General features: G+C 39.0%; 1 protein-coding gene across 4 annotated transcripts in view; it reads right to left on the bottom strand.

The window, feature by feature from the left end:
- LOC139766005 (FHF complex subunit HOOK-interacting protein 1B-like) overlaps nucleotides 1-20,259 on the bottom strand; it is a 61,234-nt gene that overhangs the window by 5,153 nt on the left and 35,822 nt on the right. For all 4 annotated transcript variants that reach the window (XM_071694057.1, XM_071694058.1, XM_071694055.1 and 1 more), the window contains 6 exons: nucleotides 19,789-19,965; nucleotides 14,629-14,829; nucleotides 13,447-14,361; nucleotides 7,964-8,093; nucleotides 6,240-6,418; nucleotides 2,660-2,831 (listed from right to left, as the gene is read on the bottom strand). In XM_071694057.1, coding sequence (XP_071550158.1) covers nucleotides 2,660-2,831; nucleotides 6,240-6,418; nucleotides 7,964-8,093; nucleotides 13,447-14,361; nucleotides 14,629-14,829; nucleotides 19,789-19,965 — 1,774 coding nt within the window. The remainder of the gene's footprint in view (nucleotides 1-2,659; nucleotides 2,832-6,239; nucleotides 6,419-7,963; nucleotides 8,094-13,446; nucleotides 14,362-14,628; nucleotides 14,830-19,788; nucleotides 19,966-20,259) is intronic.

The following is a 20,259-nucleotide window of genomic DNA, read 5'->3' as shown; positions in this document are numbered from 1 at the left end:
ACAGGCAAAACATGCTCCAATCAAGGCCATTTCAGGTGAAAGAAATACTTAAGAGAAAAAAAAAGTAGAAATTAATCAGGGCTCTGCAAGCATCTGTAGACCTGACTCTTAAAGGAGGAAAGTCCATGCAACGGTTTCCGTGAAACCCACTACTACTTCCACCATTGACTCTAATGTCACCACCATCACTATGGACATCAATTCAAGCCCCATAATCACCACTGTACCACTCATAATTGCTATGGTAAGTAAAGTGGTAAGTAATGTACAGTGTCTGTACTCAAATCCAGAGACAATACTCAAAGGTTTTCAGGCACGAGGTAAGAATTCCTGCTTTTTCAGCAATTTCTTTAATGAATACGTAGATAATTATCAATTCAAACAACACAAGAACCTAGAAAAGAGAACTGTTTTGAGAAAGTATAAAAAAAATACAGCTTACCATTTCATTTCTCACCAATATACCGACAGAAAATTCACCAAGGTGTACTTAAGTTATATTCATTTATTCATAAACACCAAAAGACTCCTTTCTAGTGTTACCTATGACCCCTTTCCCACAGGCTCCTGCAATCCAAGGCAGTGCTACATGCAGCAGCAAGGACAGGTTGGACTCCTTTGAAATGAGAAAGGCTTTGATAAGACTGTACTCTGTTTCTTAAAATGATAATGGTACAGCTTCATCATAGGTGACTTTTCACATGTGGTGTAGCCTCAAGCAGGTAGAATCCAGTAAAACCATGTGCTGAAGTGGTATGGACAAATGGAAAAGAAGAACAAAGAGAATGACTAAGTGAACAAATTAAAGGAAAGGAGGAGGCCAAAAAGAAGATGGGGGATGTTGGGCCTGAATATTAAGGTGAGACTTGCGTGGGATAGAATGAGGAGTGATGTGGCATGAAAGGGTCAATGTGTAGTCAATGGACTGAACCAGGGAAAATGAAGTGGTCAAGTAGAAACCAAAGAATGTGAGGCTAGGGTGTGAATGGGGGACCCGGTTTCAGTGCACTATACATGACAGCTTGATACTTGGATGCGAGCAAATGAAGCCATTCATCATGCTATGGTGCCACTTGAACAATACAGGAAACAGCTAAGAAGTATGAAAACAATATTCCATTATACACCCCTAGAACCCCTCTTACTGGATTCCACAGCTTTAAGGCAACACTCCAAGAAGGTGCAGAGTAATGACAGACTCCACCTGGAGTGAGAAGTTCCTTGATGAAGCTGTGTTCCTATTTGTACACTGAAAATAATTCAACCTTGCCGAAGATAATTTTTCACTCATGATATAAATACTTTGAAGCAAAGCCCAGTAACACATTTATCATATCTGTCTTTTCATACTCGTTCACTGTTTTCTGTGCATCACAGTAGTGCCAGGATCAAACGAACACAATGTGAAAGTCTCCTCAAATGCAGATAACTTTACAATCATAACACAGCACCCAAACATTATACATGAAAAATCAAACATGCAACACTTCATCAATAAAGTAGAACACTGGTTCATCCAAAACTGAATGTCCACATAACCACACTCCTTTAACCCTTGACAAATCTGGATCCACCTTACACCCTTCTGTCACCCTATGTAGCCAAAATACAGCCAAGAGAAATGAGAGATATGCATGGAACAACTACAAAAGCATTTAAAAGAAAACTTGACATATGGTTGAAATCAGTCCCAAATGAACCAAGAATCGATAATTACATAATGCTGGTGGCAGATGAGATAGCCTAATACACCAAGCAAGACAAGCAGTGAATGCTTCTTGCCATTTGGGCTAAATATTGACACAGGTACCTATCATATTTGTGGACATCACTCATTCACTCTTACTTTATAGACAACAATTCAACTTGTCACAAGACCTCTCATGCCAATTTACTTTATAGACAACAATTCAACTTGTCACAAGACCTCTCATGCCAATTATGCAACATCAACCATAAAGATATAAAACACTTACTCCTAAACCACCCTACAATCTCACCACAGTGAAACACACATATCGTCACACTTTATGACTTGTGGTCCTGGCTGGTGGATTCAAGGTGTTCTAGGGAATTCAAGGGTAGGAAGAGGGTGTGCTGAAATGGTCTGGACATATGGAAAGAATGAGCGAGGAAAGGTTGACAAAGAGGATATATGTGTCTGAGGTGGAGGGAGCAAGAAGTGGGAGACCAAACTGGAAGTGGAAGGATGGAGTGAAAAAAATTTTGAGCGATTGGGGCCTGAACATACAGGAAGGCGAGAGACATGTAAGGAATAGAGTGAATTGGAACGATGTGGTATATATTCATCCAAATGTTACTGGATTCCTTCTGTATCTGATTACACTGCAAGTGAGTGTTACCTTATGTAAGCCTGTTCACTGTCAGTGGACAAATGGTGTAGTTTTAAGAACATTGTCGCTCCTGATGAATAAATGAATTTCCTACATTTAGAATACAGGTGTATGAATGAAAAAAAATATATCCATAATCAAAACACTGTATCAATTGGTGTTGACGAATTAATTGCATTAAATAGACAACTGTAAAAGATTTTTGTCTGTATCCATTTTCCATCAAAAGGGGCTATGAAATGGCCATAAAATATTACTAATACAATTAAATCAGTATAATGAAAAAATACATATCCCAGTTTTACCTCTCACAAGAGGGGTGTCTGTTGAAGAAGAAGAAACTGAAGGAGTTCGTGGGGTAGAGAGGTAACGTGGAAAAATCAGTCGTGCTATAAACCAGTTCCTAGCTTCTGTCAGGAGAGTTATATCTTCAGCTGTAAGAAGGCCATCAATTCGCTGCTTCAGACCACTTACTACCTGTATAAAATCAGTGAATATTAATGAGGCTATTCACATCTTTACTGTATTCTGTAAACTTGTCCATGATCTTATGTCTATCACTCTATATCTAAAACAATATCTTGAATACAAAGCATATAGTTCATGCAGATTTTTCCTAAAATAATACACTCAGTACTTTTTTCTGCACATAGATATTGTTTCTATGAGAAAAATAAATTCCATTAGACCCTCAACATGACAAGGTCTCCCAGCAAGTAAACCCACTCATCACTGCTAAACAGTACTTCTAAGCTTTCCTATATCTAATTCTTTTTTTTTTTTTTTTTTTATACCTCGTTGCTGTCTCCCGCGCTTGCGAGGTAGCGCAAGGAAACAGACGAAAGAAATGGCCCAACCCCCCATACACATGTACATACACACGTCCACACACGCAAATATACATACCTACACAGCTTTCCATGGTTTACCCCGGACGCTTCACATGCCTTGATTCAATCCACTGACAGCACGTCAACCCCTGTATACCACATCGCTCCAATTCACTCTATTCCTTGCCCTCCTTTCACCCTCCTGCATGTTCAGGCCCCGATCACACAAAATCCTTTTCACTCCATCTTTCCACCTCCAATTTGGTCTCCCTCTTCTCCTCGTTCCCTCCACCTCTGACACATATATCCTCTTGGTCAATCTTTCCTCACTCATTCTCTCCATGTGCCCAAACCATTTCAAAACACCCTCTTCTGCTCTCTCAACCACACTCTTTTTATTTCCACACATCTCTCTTACCCTTACGTTACTTACTCGATCAAACCACCTCATTTATGTACATTTTCTTTTGATCTACAAAGACCCCTCACAGCATCATATTTCTCTTAAAAAAATTCTTACACGGTAAGTTTTCAAACCCCATTTCTATTGGTTTATCAAATCATGTTGCATTTTTCAAACCTTCCCATACACACCTTTCTGTTCATCTCAGCCATCTTATATGAAATCTTATTTTCTTTCACACACTTTAAAGTCATCACAGCATATTTTCAATCAATATGCTGAGTCCATAAATATGATATAAATACATAAAAAACTACGTACAAAATAAAAAAAAATGGTTAATAAATTATCAAACATACACAAATAATGCTAGTATACTTTTTCAACTGTGTTCTCTTTTATCAAATATACATCAAGTGAAATCGAGTCTCTAATCTCATTCATGTCTCTAAAGCCTGGTGCAATCTCTCCTTTTCCCATCCAAGTAAACATAGTACATACATTACATGTCAGCCAAACATATACCTCTCCCTCCATATGGAAAAAGTAAAGGCTAAGACAACTCCTTAAAATATGGAACAAATGAGTGAGGAAAGGTTGACAAAGAGGATATGTGTGTCAAAGGTGGAGGTAACAAGGAGAAGCAGGAGACTAAAGTGGAGGTGGAATAAAGGAGGGAAAAAGATCTTGAGCAATAGGGGCCTGAACATGCAGGAGGATGAGAGGCGTGCAAGGAATAGAGCAAATTGGAACAATGCATACCGGGGTCAACATGCTGTCAATGGACTGAACCAGGGCATGTGAAATGTCTAGGGTAAACCATTGAAAGATTTGTGGGGCCTGGATGTGGATACGGGGCTGTGGTTTTGATGCATTACACATGACAGCTTTCTCCATATCCATAAATGCAACAGACATATCCATTTGTTTCTCTAAGTATTCCGGACATGCATTCTTTGAAGTAAACACCTGATCCACACATCCATAACAACTTCTGAAACCACACTGTTCCTCCCCATTCTGATGCTCAGTATATGCACGTCTTCACCCTCAAAATCACTTCTCTCCCATACAATTCACCAGGTACACTCAACGAACTTATACCTCTGTAGTTTGAACACTTACCTTTATCCCCTTTGCTTTTACATAAAGGTACTATGCATGCATTTTGCTAATTCTCAGGCACCTTACCATGATCCATACATATGCTGAAAATCCTAACAAACTAGTCAACAACACAGTCACTCCCTTTCCTAAGAAATTCAACTGTAATACCTTCAACTCCAGCCACCTTGCCATATTTCATCTTACATAAGGTTTTCACTTTTCTATCTTCCCTAAACCACTCTCCATGACTGTATCACTTTGCATAACACTCTGACCCGAACACCCTATATCTGCCACCCTATCATTAACCACATTCAACAGTCCATCAAAATACTCACTTCATCACTACCTGTTACCACTTCCCCTTTGCCCCTTCAATGATACTCCCATATGTTCTCTTGTTTTCTGCATGTTATTTACCCCCTTCCAAAACAACTTTTCCCAAAAACAGTTTACTGACAATTGCACATCCCAACTCTCATTTGCCCTCTTTTTCAATCCCTGCACCTTCCTCTAGACCTCCTTCCACTTTCTCTTATAGATCTAATCACCTGCAATCCTTCCTTGTAAATACTGCCTATACAACTCTTTTCTCTTTCACTAGCAACTTTACTTCATCAAACTATCATTATCCTTTCAAATCTGCCAACCTCCCACCAAAAACCTCTAAAATTCTTCACCCTCACCTCTACACAGTGTGATCAGACATCCTACCAGCTGCCCCTCTCACCACATTCATATCCAAAAGTCTCTCTTTTACTTGCCTATCAATTAATGTTATCCAAAAATGACAGCTGACCACCTTTCCTACTCACTTCTGTATCCCTCTTTTTAAACCAGGTATTCCCAATCACCAGTCCTTTTTCGGCACACAACTCCACAAGCTGTTCACCATTTCCATTCACTTTACAGAGTGCCCCATGAGTCCCAACTTTACCCTAAGCTGCAATATTACTCACTTTCGCAGTATATCACCCATCACTAACACCTGGTCTCTTGCATAAAAACTGTAGACACTCTCTTAGCTGTTTCCAAAACACTTGCATCTCATGACCTTTCTTCTTATTAGTTAAAAAAAAAACAGTAAAGAAGAACTTATATAGTACAAGAGTTGTGAATGAGTGGAATAAAGTTACTGAGGACATGGTTAAGACTGACAGCATATATAAATTTAAGAAGTTGTATGATAGAGAATGTTCAAGAGATAGAGCCCTAAAAGTATAAAACTCCTTCCCTTCACGTTACATACAAGTAATTATATTAAGATTCTTCATAAGTTTCAATAATTTCTTTGTCTGCTACCCTTTTAAAAATGGATCTAGCATCATTTTTATTTAATTTTACCGTTTACCCTAATTCCTCTTACATTTTTTGGAGAGCCTTTCAGTAACTCAATGACAATATTGGAGTTCCACCGCAAAGTGCTTTCTATTAAGAAACATCTATTTTCATCACAATCAAAGCTTACTTCTATAAAGAGACTGTTTTAATTCATAACATAATAATTTGGAACAATACATATTTTGGTACGTGATATTTACTCACCTGTACTAATGATCGAACAGATGGCTGGAAGACAATGGATGTATCAAGAAGCAATGAAGACAGGAGAGGTGTTGGGTATGATGCTAGGCGGCTAATAACTGTTGTCACCAACAGGTTGACATGAATACTTGATGACAGCATCTGATCTATTCGCAACATCAGCGCCTCCATGAAAGGACCTACCAAAAATCATAATTAAATAACCCATTGACATCTTTCACAGTAACTTGTGAAGAATCTCTTTTATAGAATTTAGTAACTATATATTCCTACATTCTCACCTATGTTTAAGGTACATCATAGAAATATCAAGCATTAAAAAACCATTCACAGAAACGTATTGACATAACAATGTATCAGTTGGCCTGAGTTAATGTTGGGATAAGATACTTAAATCTGTGACACTAAACAAAACTACTTTTCTAAATGAACATATTTTTCCCAATTTTTTCATACTTGTTTACTAATTTCCATGTAATGAGGTAGTGCCAGGAATAGATTAAAAAATGCCTCATTCGTTAATGTGGAGTGTTTCCCTGACTGAAGCCTCCAACATAAAATAATACATAGCCTAACCAACACAGCAGCCAACGAGTAATCAGCTAAGTTGATAAGCTGCAGCCACCTGTCTCCACCTGATCCACCGGAAACGTATATAAGTAGCCACCCACGACAAAACATCAGATCCAGCCTAAAGATGGAACAAGTTATGTGGTATGTTCAGGCCCTGATCACTCGGAATCTTTTTCACTCCATTCTTCCACCTCCAATTTGGTCTCCTGCTTCTCGTCATTCCCTCTACCTTTGACATATTCCTCTTTGTCAATCTTTCCGCACTCATTCTCTCCATGTGGCCTTTCTTTCTTTGTTCCTGGCACTACCTCACCTGCACAGGAAATGTTAATACAAAAAGCAGGTCACTCGCAAAGAGAGGAGACATGAATAAACTGTGTACATACTTTACAAGAAAAATTATATCTAAAAACTGGTAGACTTCATCAAAAAGACTGGCCTTTATAATCCAAAAAAAATCTAGAATTTGAACACTGTTCAGTCCCAAAGAATTCAGACTGGAGTTCTTCCTCTATCTAAATGTATCCCTAACTTCCAGTTCTTTATCAAGAATCTACAACTTTATCTTACTTCCTCTATCTAAATGCATCCCTAACTTCCAGTTCTTTATCAAGAATCTACAACTTTATCTTACTTACAACCACCTTCAACATCCTCCTGTTATAATGACCAGCAAAAGGGCTCACTACAGATATCAATAAAAAAAAATCAGCCATAGTTAATGAAAATATTATACATCTAATAGTGAAAATATGCACTTACATTTTTTCATTTACTAAAATATACAAATATATTTCTAATATATTATATATTAATTCTTTCTTTCTTTCACACTATTCGCCATTTCCCGCATTAGCGAGGTAGCGTTAAGAACAGAGGACTGGGCCTTTGAGGGAATATCCTCACCTGGCCCCCTTCTCTGTTCCTTCTTTTGGAAAATTAAAAAAAAAGTGAGAGGGGAGGATTTCCAGCCCCCCGCTCCCTTCCCTTTTAGTCGCCTTCTACGACACGCAGGGAATACGTGGGAAGTATTCTTTCTCCCCTATCCCCAGGGATGATTATATATTAATATGCTTCTTAAATATTATCCAAAAACCAAAGACATACCATGAAAAGAAACTGCTTCTACTTTAGTTACAAGTAGTTCATACCTATTGTTGGTCGTGACTGTGATTCTACAGTAGAAGTCTTCTCTCCTACTTCTGAAGGAGATGACTCATGAGTCTGCCATGGTGGGCCATCCCACTCCACCTCCTCTCCCATAACCTCCAGATGATAAACCTGGAAACACATTTCATCTGAAGGCACTGAATTCTATATAATTATAAAATATGGATTGTCCAAAACTATACTTTCATATGAACTCTTCCGGTAACCTATGACTTACATTCCTGACATACAAGAAGATGCATAGAGAAATAGTAATGTATATACTTGTACATTAATGAAATAATATGATGCACATCAGAGCCATATACAGGTACATCACTTTAATAATATCTAAAATATTATTTTGATCATACCATGTATATTCAAAACCATTCTAATCCATCTATTTGTACTAATCACGTACGTTTCCAATAAAACATAATTTCTAAGCCAATCTTTAACAGCAATTCAAGATCTCAGCAAAGAAACTGAGGAATATCGTCAATAACTGGCTATATCCAACACAAATGCAATTCTCATTTTTCTAGGTACAAATGTTTCTAATTACATAAAACATCCTATCCAAAACAGCTCATACCAGTCTGAAGTGAGGTGACAACTTCCAGAGAAAATATACCTACCTCTCTCCAAGAATCTAAAACATGATTTTGCCATAAGGCAGGGTGAACACACAGTACCCATAAAACATACTGTTCATTTCACAATAATACTGTTTTCTGCCACCATGAATATTACATATATGGTTGACATTCTTAGGTTTATCTGGAACCAATTTTGTTTATTGTTGTGTACATTAAAATCCCCTATGGAGAAGATTTCAGTGCATGGATGTGAAGATAGTCAAATGGCCAAAGAGCTGGATACATCTGGAGAAACTGGGGAAAATAAAGAAAACCCAAAAATTGCAGACGGCACAGAAATTTTGAGCAAAGTGGTACCAAAGTTGAGTGACTCAAGTTTTATGACGCAAGCATTAAGTACTTTTGTATAGCAAGGGGCACAACATTGGAGCAGAAATGGTGGTAAGTAACAGAATAGGAGATCTGATAAATGAAAGGGAAGCAGCCTTGGACATCTGGATTTCAGAGGGATGCTTAGGTAAACAAGCAGACATATGATGTTCATAAAAGAGGCTCGATTCAAAGCTGCAAATACTGCATAAGTGGAAAGAGAAAGAGCAAGGTCCAGGAGCAGTATTGATACTTGAGGGGTGAGATCTGGTCATTTCATGACAATCAAAAAGACCCCCAAGAACCATTTTGCCTTCCTCAACTAGTGCCAACAATTCAAGTCACAGAAACGTGATCTACAGATATTTCCTTACAGTTTTGAGAATTAGTAAGCTTAAAAATCTGATATAAAGAATATAGTACAATGCAGGCTGTCAAATGTTACTTGAGACAGACAGTAAGTGCTGCACTTGTGGAACTGAAATGAAAATGAGACATGAAACAAGAGCAACCTAGGCCTGGGAGGGGAATGCAATATCTACTGTAGACCCAGAGAGTGCAACCATCAATATCCCTCCCAACACTCAAACAGCATTACCTACTTAGGTGGTGGCAGTACAACACATAAATAAAATAAAACAAAAAAAGACTACGACAGTAATAAGATCAGTATTATTCTAAAACAGTTTGCTGTTTCCCACTTTAGTGTGGTAGCATTCAGAACAGATAACCTTCAGAAAATATCCTCCCTTAGATCCTTCCTTTGTTCCTGCTTTTTCAAAGCCAGATTACAACAAAGGAGGACTTCCAGCCACCCCATTTGCTCTCCTTTTGGTCAACTTTCATGAAAAGCAAAGGAAATGAATTAGAGAATTATTTCTCCCTAATCCGCTTGGAAAAACAATAAAATTCTTGAGAAAGTAATCCCTATCACATCCCTACAAAACACAGGTGACAAATATCACTCTAAATCTTTTCATTTTTTCGTTTTTGGTCACCACTTTAGCACTAGTGAGGTAGTGTCAGGAACAGATGAAGAACTTCATTAGTTCACATCCACTTTCTAGTTGTCACAAATAATGAACCAAACCCAAAGTACCCAATCCACAGCCAAGATCCACAGACTTTTCCATGGTTTCCCATGACAATTGCATATGCCCAGGTTCATCCCAATGAATGCAAGTTACCCCCTGTTTACAACATTCCAATGCTCTCTAACTTATGCACCCTATCTACCTCCTGTATATTCAGGCCCTGATATCTCATAGCCTCTTTCACTCCATCCTTCGATCTCCTTCTCTGTCTCACATTTCTTCTTGCTCTCTTCACTTCTGACATTTTTGTCTGTCTCTCTTAACTCAACCTACTGATAGATCCAAAATATTCCAGCATGCTATCTTTAGCTCACTCAAACTCAACTTACTACTGTTACCACACTTTTCTATTACACCATTATTCCTTAAATGATTAACCCTCCTCACATACTGTCCCCAGGCATTTCATTTCCAACACATCTGCCTTCTTCCATTCTTTAGGGCCTAAAACTTGCACCCATATGGTACTGTTAGTATTATCATAAGCACAAACACAACCATCTTTGCATTCTCAAACAATTACCTCCCTTTCCAAACATTCCTAAAAACACCTAGAACATCTGTTCCTTTACCCAACCAATAGAGCAGTTAATATAGTTCCATCATCTGCCATGTTCACTCCCAGGAATCTAAAACACCCCACTTCCAGCAGGTTCTTTCCATTTAACTCATACTCATCCCAGGAATCTAAAACACCCCACTTCCTGCACGTTCTTTCCATTTAACTCATACTCAAACAAAAAGCCTAATCTCCCTGCTAAACCTCATAACCTTACTTTTATCCAGACTAATTCTAAACTTCCTCCTTTTCTAAACAACCAAACTCATTCACCAACTTCTGCCATTTCTCACTTGAATGGATAACAGCCAGCAAGTCTGAATATATGCTTGTGTATGTGTGTGTGTATGTATGTATGTATGTATGTATGTATGTATGTATATATACATACATGTATGTGTGTGTGGATGTGTCATTCTTCGTATGTTTCCTGGTATTACCTCACTAATGCAGGAAAAGGCAATCAAGTATGGAAAACATATATGTGTGTGCTTTCCAATAGCTTCCCCAACCATCTTCCTGGATCAAAACTTGCTTGTGTATGAAGAGAAATTCCCATCAGCAGTACCCAGTACATGAGTATACCTCTTAGTTTTCCCTTTCCACATCTTCTTTTATTTTTAATACACATTTACATTTGTGTTCTTTTAGTCTTTGCCATAGCAAAATCAATTTGTCTGAAAATCTGTTTTACTTTAAATACATTTTACCATCAATACATATTTGAACGATGAAGAGATCTTTCCACATTGTCTTACAATGATTGTACTTAGTTGTCCTAGTTGTCTGTCTAGTAGTTTTGTACCATACTGAAAGAATGTCTCCATAGAGAAAAAGTATATCTGTCTGAAGAAATAAAGGAAAAGGTTAAAACTATTCTATAAATACTGTACACCTTCTTCTGGTAATGCCAGGAGGACCTGCAATGCTCAGCTGTTTGTTTGTTTATCTGCTTTCTCCAAAGTATTAGTTTGAGTTCAACATTTTTTTCATTACATACATCCATTTTCATCATCTATGTGAAAAACTTCGACGATCAATTTCAGCGCTGTCAATCTCATCTGCTTGACTTTCTAGTGCACTGAGTTCATCAGGATATCAAGACTTCTTATAGAATTTTTGTCACAGGTTTTAGACATGCTAGCAGAGGCATAAAGATGGTCTGACAGCGAGTGGATACACTACACTCTTCTCCAGCATTCTAAAGATTACTGACTTGTATACTCAATAATCAAATGGCTCAATTTTGTGCATTAGTTTGAAGTGTTTGCTATCTCTTTATGTCACCAACTTTCTTCTAATCTACACCTCAGGCACAAAATTTGAGAGGGTGCTGCTAAGGTACACCCCAAAGTCAATGCAAGTTGTTCTTGGAGGTGCTGTTGCTACATTCCAAAGGGAATGGCTTAACGTCTTCTACAATATTCAGGAGATTTGTGTGTATATGTGGTAACATATACATTCTAGAAGATGTGTGTGTATATGTGGTAACATATACATTCTAGAAGATGTGTGTGTATATGTGGTAACATATACATTCTAATTACCTAATCCTTAAATGGCTGTCCACATCAACTGATGTGCTATACGGGATCACCAGCCAACATAAGAGATGTTCTAACTTTTCTGCTTCTCTCTAAATATCAATCAGAATCATTTCAGCACTGGTAGCCTACAGTGGTCTTTCCCATCAACAGGCAGGCAAGGGAAAAAAATTTGCTTTCCTCAGTACCCCTTTAACCTCCATTATAGGGGCATGGTCCATGATTTGCAGGTCAGGTGTACTTGGTAATTCCACAGAAAATAAACAGATTCTTGAATGACCTCAGTGATAACGAGGGAACACTTATATTCAACAAACTGTAAGGAAATAATGAAGAATAACATGAGTGATATACAGAAATATATGACTCAAAAGTTATTTTACCACAATTACATAAGGAAGAGGGATGCCAGCACCCACATACCCAGCATCTCATGCTTAGTCCACGTTCACATGGAAGGAATCACGTAACATTTGTTCCTAAGTTTCTCGCTTTGTAATCCTAGTAGTTATGAGGGGTGACAGGCACCCAAGGGAAAACATACTTTAACTTAGTATTACTATGGAAATGAGCAGTTAATTAATCATCTAAATAATTTCCTTAGGAAGTGTGGATTTCAAGGTTTTTGACTATACCTAGGGACAACCAAGCCTCTCTTCTCTTTAAAATATTAGATGAAATCAAGAAAAGTTACATGATGATGCAACTTTATCTCATAAGGCAGCTAAGCCTTCAACTGAAGCAGGTTCATTCTGAAAATGCTCTCGTCACTAACATGGGAAACTTCAAATGTTTTGCCTTATTTATGCATATAAAATCTCATTTAGGTAAAAAGTTACCTAAACCAAGCCTCTTTTCTCTTTACAATATTAGATGAAATCAAGAAAAACTACATGACGATGCAACTTTATCTCATAAGGCAGCTAAGCCTTCAACTGAAGCAGGTTCATTCTGAAAATGCTCTTGTCACTAACATAGGAAACTTCAAATGTTTTGCCTTATTTATGTATATACAATCTTATTTAAGTAAAAAGTTACGTGGAACTGAGGAAATTATACATTCACACATGTAGCTCTAATGCTTTTTAATTTAGTTGCATTACTGATATAGAAGATACCATTCCAGAGATGGGGCCTTTTAAGAGTACAACTCTTTCCCTGTACTATACAAACAGATAATTACATGCTGCAATACAGGAAAGACTACAAAATAAGTTCCTAACTGGAAAACACTTTCCACTTGCATTAATTCATGTATCTTATAATGTCTCTCTAGATAAAACAAGAGGTACCTTTGATACAACAAATTCATCTTACCTTATTAGAGGCCTTGCAAGAGCTCACATCATAAATCTTTAGAATACTAAAAGCTTGATCAATTTCACAGTAAGTTTCCTCAAGTCCCGAAAGCTCAGTTGGAGTTGTTGATCTCTCCAAGAAGTCAATAAATTCCTGGTCTTCAGAAGCCATGGCAGACCCCAATTCTTCTCTAGGCCCAGTCTCACCAGACATGGTCTGTGATGACCCTTCAACCACAGTGGACGGCCCTTGACGAACTACTTGATTTCTTGGTGATCCATCAGAACTATTGACTGGAGAGGAATCCCTTGATGCTCTAATATCAAAGCTTTCATAGCCACTACTAGTTTTCCCAAGAGAGTCAAGGTTCTCTTCTTCACCACCTTGACTAACTACCCTCTCTCCTCTCCCTCCTAAACTCCCAGGCTGTGCTGTTCTGGTCAAACTATTTTCAATATCACATACACCATTAAGCATAGGTCTTATTTCACTTTTACTAGTTCTATCACTTGAAGGTAAACTGGAGCTACGAATTTTATTTTCAACTTGTGGTAACTCTGAACTCTGAACAGGTACTGGATCTGAGTAAGCACGCGACTTGGGATACAGCAAAGGAGGGCTAATTCGAGCAGCATCCAGCATCCCTACAGCTTGGGTGGGTGTGGGTTCAAGGCCATCATATCTCCAAGCCCAGCAAGCACAAGCAGCAGAACAAGCTGCTATTCTCATCTGAGCTTCTTGGAGGTAATCTGAATAGGCTGTTGGTTGCTCTAAAAATATTGAGTCACTTTCCGATGAGCAAGTAGATGCATTGGATAAAGATCGTTGATGTCGTGGCACAGTTAAGGTAGTCGGTGATGTCTGTGGTGTGCATGATATATGATGTGCATGTGAAGATTCTACAGCTTCTTGCACCTTGTGAGAATTCTCAGTCTGTAAGAAAATGAATTATGATAATACTCAAACAACCAAATCATCTAAAGTTTGTACAACAAAGAACACTATAATATGAACATTCATATATACACTTCAATATATCATACCATCATATCTTTCCATTCTAAATATTGTAAGTATATCAATAATGCTGTTAGTAGATTCACAAATAACTGTAGAGGAAAGAATCATGATTTTTGAGAAAGGGAAATTATTCAATTAATAATAAAAATACCAAATATGGTGTGACTGAGGTTTTCTAACCTGACATGCAGCAGGGATGAGATGTACAAGCTTGAGGGAGGACTTGGCTGCTGGATCAGGAGGCTGAGTAAGGCAGGAGCGTTGAGAAAGCATCACGTGCGTACATGGAGTGAGGTATTGAAACACAAGAGCTATCATTAAGTCTTCACAATTCAGCTCAACCAAGGTCCAGAACAGACTCAACGTAACTAGACAAAGTTGCTGTAAAGAAATAAGAAAAACATAAAAAACTTCCATATGTCCTCTATATAACAATTAAAATCAAAAGATATATCTATAGATGACCCATGATTTACAATGGTTTGACTTACAATTTTTCAACTTTACGATGGTGAGATATTCAACACTATTTTATAAATAGGCTTTGTGTTAGATGATTCTGTCCAACTGTAGAGTCATGCAAGTGTTCTGAGAATGTCCAAGGTAGACTAGGCTAAGCTATGATGTTCATTAGATTAGATGCACTGTATTAAATGTATTTTTGATATACAATATTTTCAACTTGCAATGAGTTTCTCTGAATGTAACCTCATCGTAAATTGAAGAGCTTTTGTATACTCAAACTGCCATGTCTCAATTTCAAGCATAGGAAACAGCAAATATGTACGAGAAAAACTATATCTAAATAATCAATGACTACCCCTTAACCCCTTTCTCAGAAAGGGTCTTGGTGTTGCCCAGGGCCTCTTTCAAAGTACTTCTGCACATCCATGGCTTCACTACTTCCAGTAACATGGAAACGACAGACTCCTTTGGAGTGAGAATTCTTTGATGAGAATGCACTCCTAATGATACAACTTCATCAAAGGTGACTTTTCACTTGCAGAGTAACCTTGTAAAGGTGAATTTGGTAATACACACTGTCTTCTTGCAAATACCAGAATAGCTTTCAAGAGTATGAATATCGAAATATTTAGCTTTCAAACATAGGGATAAGGAAATAATTATCATACACAGCATCATGCTTCTCAAGTTTGCAAAAAGAGCTAACAGACAAGGTCTAGAGGAACGAAACAAAGACGGCTACTTTTCCAGGAAAAGAGTAGAGGCTTTAAATTTGCCTACCTTGGAAGAGAGATGCACCGATTACACCTTTTAAGATTTTTAAGTAGATCAATGACGAATAGTGATCAGTTCTCCAAGAGACGAGGAGATAAAGCTACCAAGGAACATAACATGAAATTAAGCAAGCTTTTATCCACATTTACTTTCAACTTCCTCTTTTCACACATTCTAAATTCAGTCACCAACTTCTGCAGTTTCTCACTTTAATTTGCCACCAATACTATGTCATCAGCAAACAATTACTAACTCACTTCCCAGGCCCTCTTTACTACCTCCAGACCACATACTTGCCCCTCTCTCTCCAATACCTTTGCATCTATCTCCCTCACCACCCCATCCATAAGCAGATTAAACAGCCATGGTAACACACACCCCTACTGCAGACCAGCATCACCTGGGACCACTCACTCCCCTCTTCCAAAATGTAAACAAGCTTACACTCTTAATAAAAACTTGTAGCTACTTCTAGTAATGTTCCTCCCACACTGTATGTTCATAAGAACTTCCACATGGCATCTCTATCAACCTGGTCATATGCTTTCTCCAGATCCATAAATGCCACATCCAAATCCCTCTGTTTCTCTAAGTATTTCTCCAAAGCAAACTCCTGCTCCACACATCATCTACCACTCCTGAAACAACACTGTTCCTCCCTGATCTGATGCTCTGTACATACCTTCACCCTCTCAATCACCATACAACTTACAAGGAACACTCAACAAACTTAAACCTCAGTAGTTAAAACACTCACCTTTGTCCTCTTTGACTTTACACAATTGCACTATACATGCATTCCACCAATCCTCAGGGACCCCACCATGATCCATGAATACATTAAAAATCTTAACGTCTAAAATACAGGTTTTTTCACTTCCTCCAAAATTCGCAAACTCCCTTTCATCAACCTCTCCATATTTCAATTAGGCCTAACCTCGATGTGGACCTTTGTCCATGACTGGAGCCTTAAATGAAAGTAATCCCTTTCTAAAGAAATTCAACTACATATTATCCAATCCAACCATCCTGTCACATTTCATCTTATGCAAGGATTGTGCAACCTCTTCTCTCTTTGCCAAACCACTTTCCATAACTTCCCAACCCAAACATCCTACATCTGCCACCCTGTCATAAAACATATTTAACAATCCTTCAATATACTCATTCCATTTCCTCCAGCACACACACACACACCAGCCACCTTCTACAACACAACACGCCTGTTTCCTGGTGCTATCTTGCTGACACGGGGCAGCAATTAGGTGTGGGGGAGAGTAAGAGAATGTTCATGTTGTTATTCTTTTTCTTTCATACATCTGCCCTGTTTCCTGTGGCACAGAGTAGTATCAGGAATGGATGACAGCAAATATGTATGAATATGTACCATGTGTATATATGTATATGTCTGTGTATGTGAGTGACTGGGCCAATCTTCCTGCTTCCTTACGCTACCTCGCTGACGTGGGAAATGATGGTTAAGTATAATAAATATATTCATTTTTTCATACACTTTCGCCATTTCCTGTGTTAGCAAGGTAGCATCAAGGACAAAGGAGTGAGCCTTAGAGGAAAATTCCTCACTTGGCCCCCTTCTCAGTTCCTTCTTTTGGAAAAGTAAAAACTGGAGGGAAGGATTTCTAGCCCCCCAACTTCCTTCCCTTTTAGTTGCCTTTTAAGACAGGCAGGGAATAAGTGGGAAGTAATCTTTCTCCCCATCCCCAGGGATAATATACATACATATATATATATATATATATATGGGGTTTTGGGCGGTCGGGTCCTGGGCATACGGGGGGGGTGGGGGGCGTGCGGGGATTAGGGTGAATTGGAATGATGTGGTGTGCCGGGGTCGACGTGCTGTCAATGGATTGAACCAGGGCATGTGGGGCGTCTGGGTTGAGCCATGGAGGGGTGTGTGGGGCCTGGGTGTGGAGGGGGAGCTGTGGTTTCGATGCGTTGTGCATGACAGCTGGGGACTGAGTGTGAACGAATGTGGCCTTTTTGTCTTTTCCTGGCGCTGGTGGGAGAGGGGGATGCTATTTCCTGTGTGGCGGGGTGGCGATGGGAATGGATGGGGACAGTAATTATGAATATGTATATGTATGTGTGTATATGTATGTGTTAGGGAGGTAAATGCAAGAGTTTTGGAAAGAGGGGCAAGTATGAAGTCTGTTGGGGATGAGAGAGCTTGGGAAGTGAGTCAGTTGTTGTTCGCTGATTCATGTGAGAAACTGCAGAAGCTGGTGACTGAGTTTGGTAAAGTGTGTGGAAGAAGAAAGTTAAGAGTAAATGTGAATAAGAGCAAGGTTATTAGGTACAGTAGGGTTGAGGGTCAAGTCAATTGGGAGGTGAGTTTGAATGGAGAAAAACTGGAGGAAGTGAAGTGTTTTAGATATCTGGGAGTGGATCTGGCAGCGGATGGAACCATGGAAGCGGAAGTGGATCATAGGGTGGGGGAGGGGGCGAAAATTCTGGGGGCCTTGAAGAATATGTGGAAGTCGAGAACATTATCCCAGAAAGCAAAAATGCGTATGTATGAAGGAATAGTGGTTCCAACAATGTTGTATGGTTGCGAGGCGTGGGCTATGGATAGAGTTGTGCGCAGGAGGATGGATGTGTTGGAAATGAGATGTTTGAGGACAATGTGTGGTGTGAGGTGGTTTGATCGAGTGAGTAACGTAAGGGTAAGAGAGATGTGTGGAAATAAAAAGAGCGTGGTTGAGAGAGCAGAAGAGGGTGTTTTGAAGTGGTTTGGGCACATGGAGAGGATGAGTGAGGAAAGATTGACCAAGAGGATATATGTGTCGGAGGTGGAGGGAACAAGGAGAAGAGGGAGACCAAATTGGAGGTGGAAAGATGGAGTGAAAAAGATTTTGTGTGATCGGGGCCTGAACATGCAGGAGGGTGAAAGGAGGGCAAGGAATAGAGTGAATTGGAGCGATGTGGTATACCGGGGTTGACGTGCTGTCAGTGGATTGAATCAAGGCATGTGAAGCGTCTGGGGTAAGCCATGGAAAGCTGTGTAGGTATGTATATTTGCGTGTGTGGACGTATGTATATACATGTGTATGGGGGGGGTTGGGCCATTTCTTTCGTCTGTTTCCTTGCGCTACCTCGCAAACGCGGGAGACAGCGACAAAGTATAATAAATAAATAAATAAATGTGTGTATATGTGCGTGTATGGGCGATGGGAATGATTAAAGGCAGGCAGTGTGAATTGTGTGCATGGGTATATATGTATGTCTCTGTGTGTGTATATATATGTGTACATTGAGGTGTATGGGTGTGTATGTTTGTGTGTGTGGACGTGTGTGTATATACATGAGTATGGGGGTGGGTTGGGCCATTTCTTTCTTCTGTTTCCTTGCGCTACCTCGCAAATGCGGGAGACAGCGACAAAGCAAAATAAAAAAAATAAATAAAAAAAAATATATATGTGTATAATCCCTGGGGATAGGGGAGAAAGAATACTTCCCACGTATTCCCTGCATGTTGTAGAAGGCGACTAAAAGGGGAGGGAGCGGGGGGGGGGCTGGAAATCCTCCCCTCTTGTTTTTTTTTTTTTAATTTTCCAAAAAAAGGAACAGAGAAGGGGGCCAGGTGCAGATGTTCCCTCAGGGGCCAAGTCCTCTGTTCTTAACACTACCTTGCTGATGCGGGAAATGGCGAATAGTTTGAAAAAAAAAAAAAAAGAATATATGTGTATGTAGTACCTATGTATAAATATGCATAAGTGAGTAGATGAGCCTTTCTTTATCTGTTTCCTGGTGCTAATGCAGGAAATGATGATCAAGCATGGAAAATATGTATGTGTGTGTGTTACTGGGTTCTGCCTGCAAGACGTTACACACTAGTGAAAAATCACCTTTGGCAAGGCTGTATTATTCAGAGCACAACCTAATCAAAGGACTTCTCACTCCAAAGAAGTCTGCATTTATCCTGATACTGTTAGTAGTTCAGCCTAGGGCTTCAGGAATCTTTTGAGAAAGGTCCTGAATTACACCAGGACACTTTTATAGAAATTGGTCCAGAGTTAATCATAGTTAATTATGAATGAATAAAATACAGCTATGAATACATCAGCCTTTAAGACTTACAGTATTAGGTGAATGGAGTCTTGAGATGAGAATTGTTATGATTGGAGGCTCCACTGCAGGAGAGTTTGGGGAGGTCAGAAGAAAAGCCAGAAAAACTCTGCGCAGCTCTGGCTCAGTCACTGTGCGTAGACACAACTCCACATAAGCTGTTGCTGCAACCACTTCCCCAACCACAGACTGCCAACAGCAGAGATACTTTGTATGAGTAATGATGTCCCCAAGAAATCAAATATATGAATGCTATGATAATGCAAGAACCTTAGTGAAGAAATTTCCATAATTTCTTACAAATTATAACAAACTATTAAGAAATAAAGATTTTTGGGATCACATATTGAAATTCTACATTCTCATGAATCTATGCCCTACAAAACTTTCCCTGGTTTACCCCAGACGCTTCACATGCCCTGGTTCAATCCACTGACAGCATGTCGACGCCAGTATACTACATCATTCAAATTCACTCTATTC

Source organism: Panulirus ornatus, chromosome 56 (genome assembly GCF_036320965.1).
Source record: "Panulirus ornatus isolate Po-2019 chromosome 56, ASM3632096v1, whole genome shotgun sequence".
Lineage (NCBI taxonomy): Eukaryota > Metazoa > Arthropoda > Malacostraca > Decapoda > Palinuridae > Panulirus > Panulirus ornatus.
Note: the sequence above shows the minus strand (reverse complement) of the source record. Positions and strands in the feature narration are given on the sequence as shown.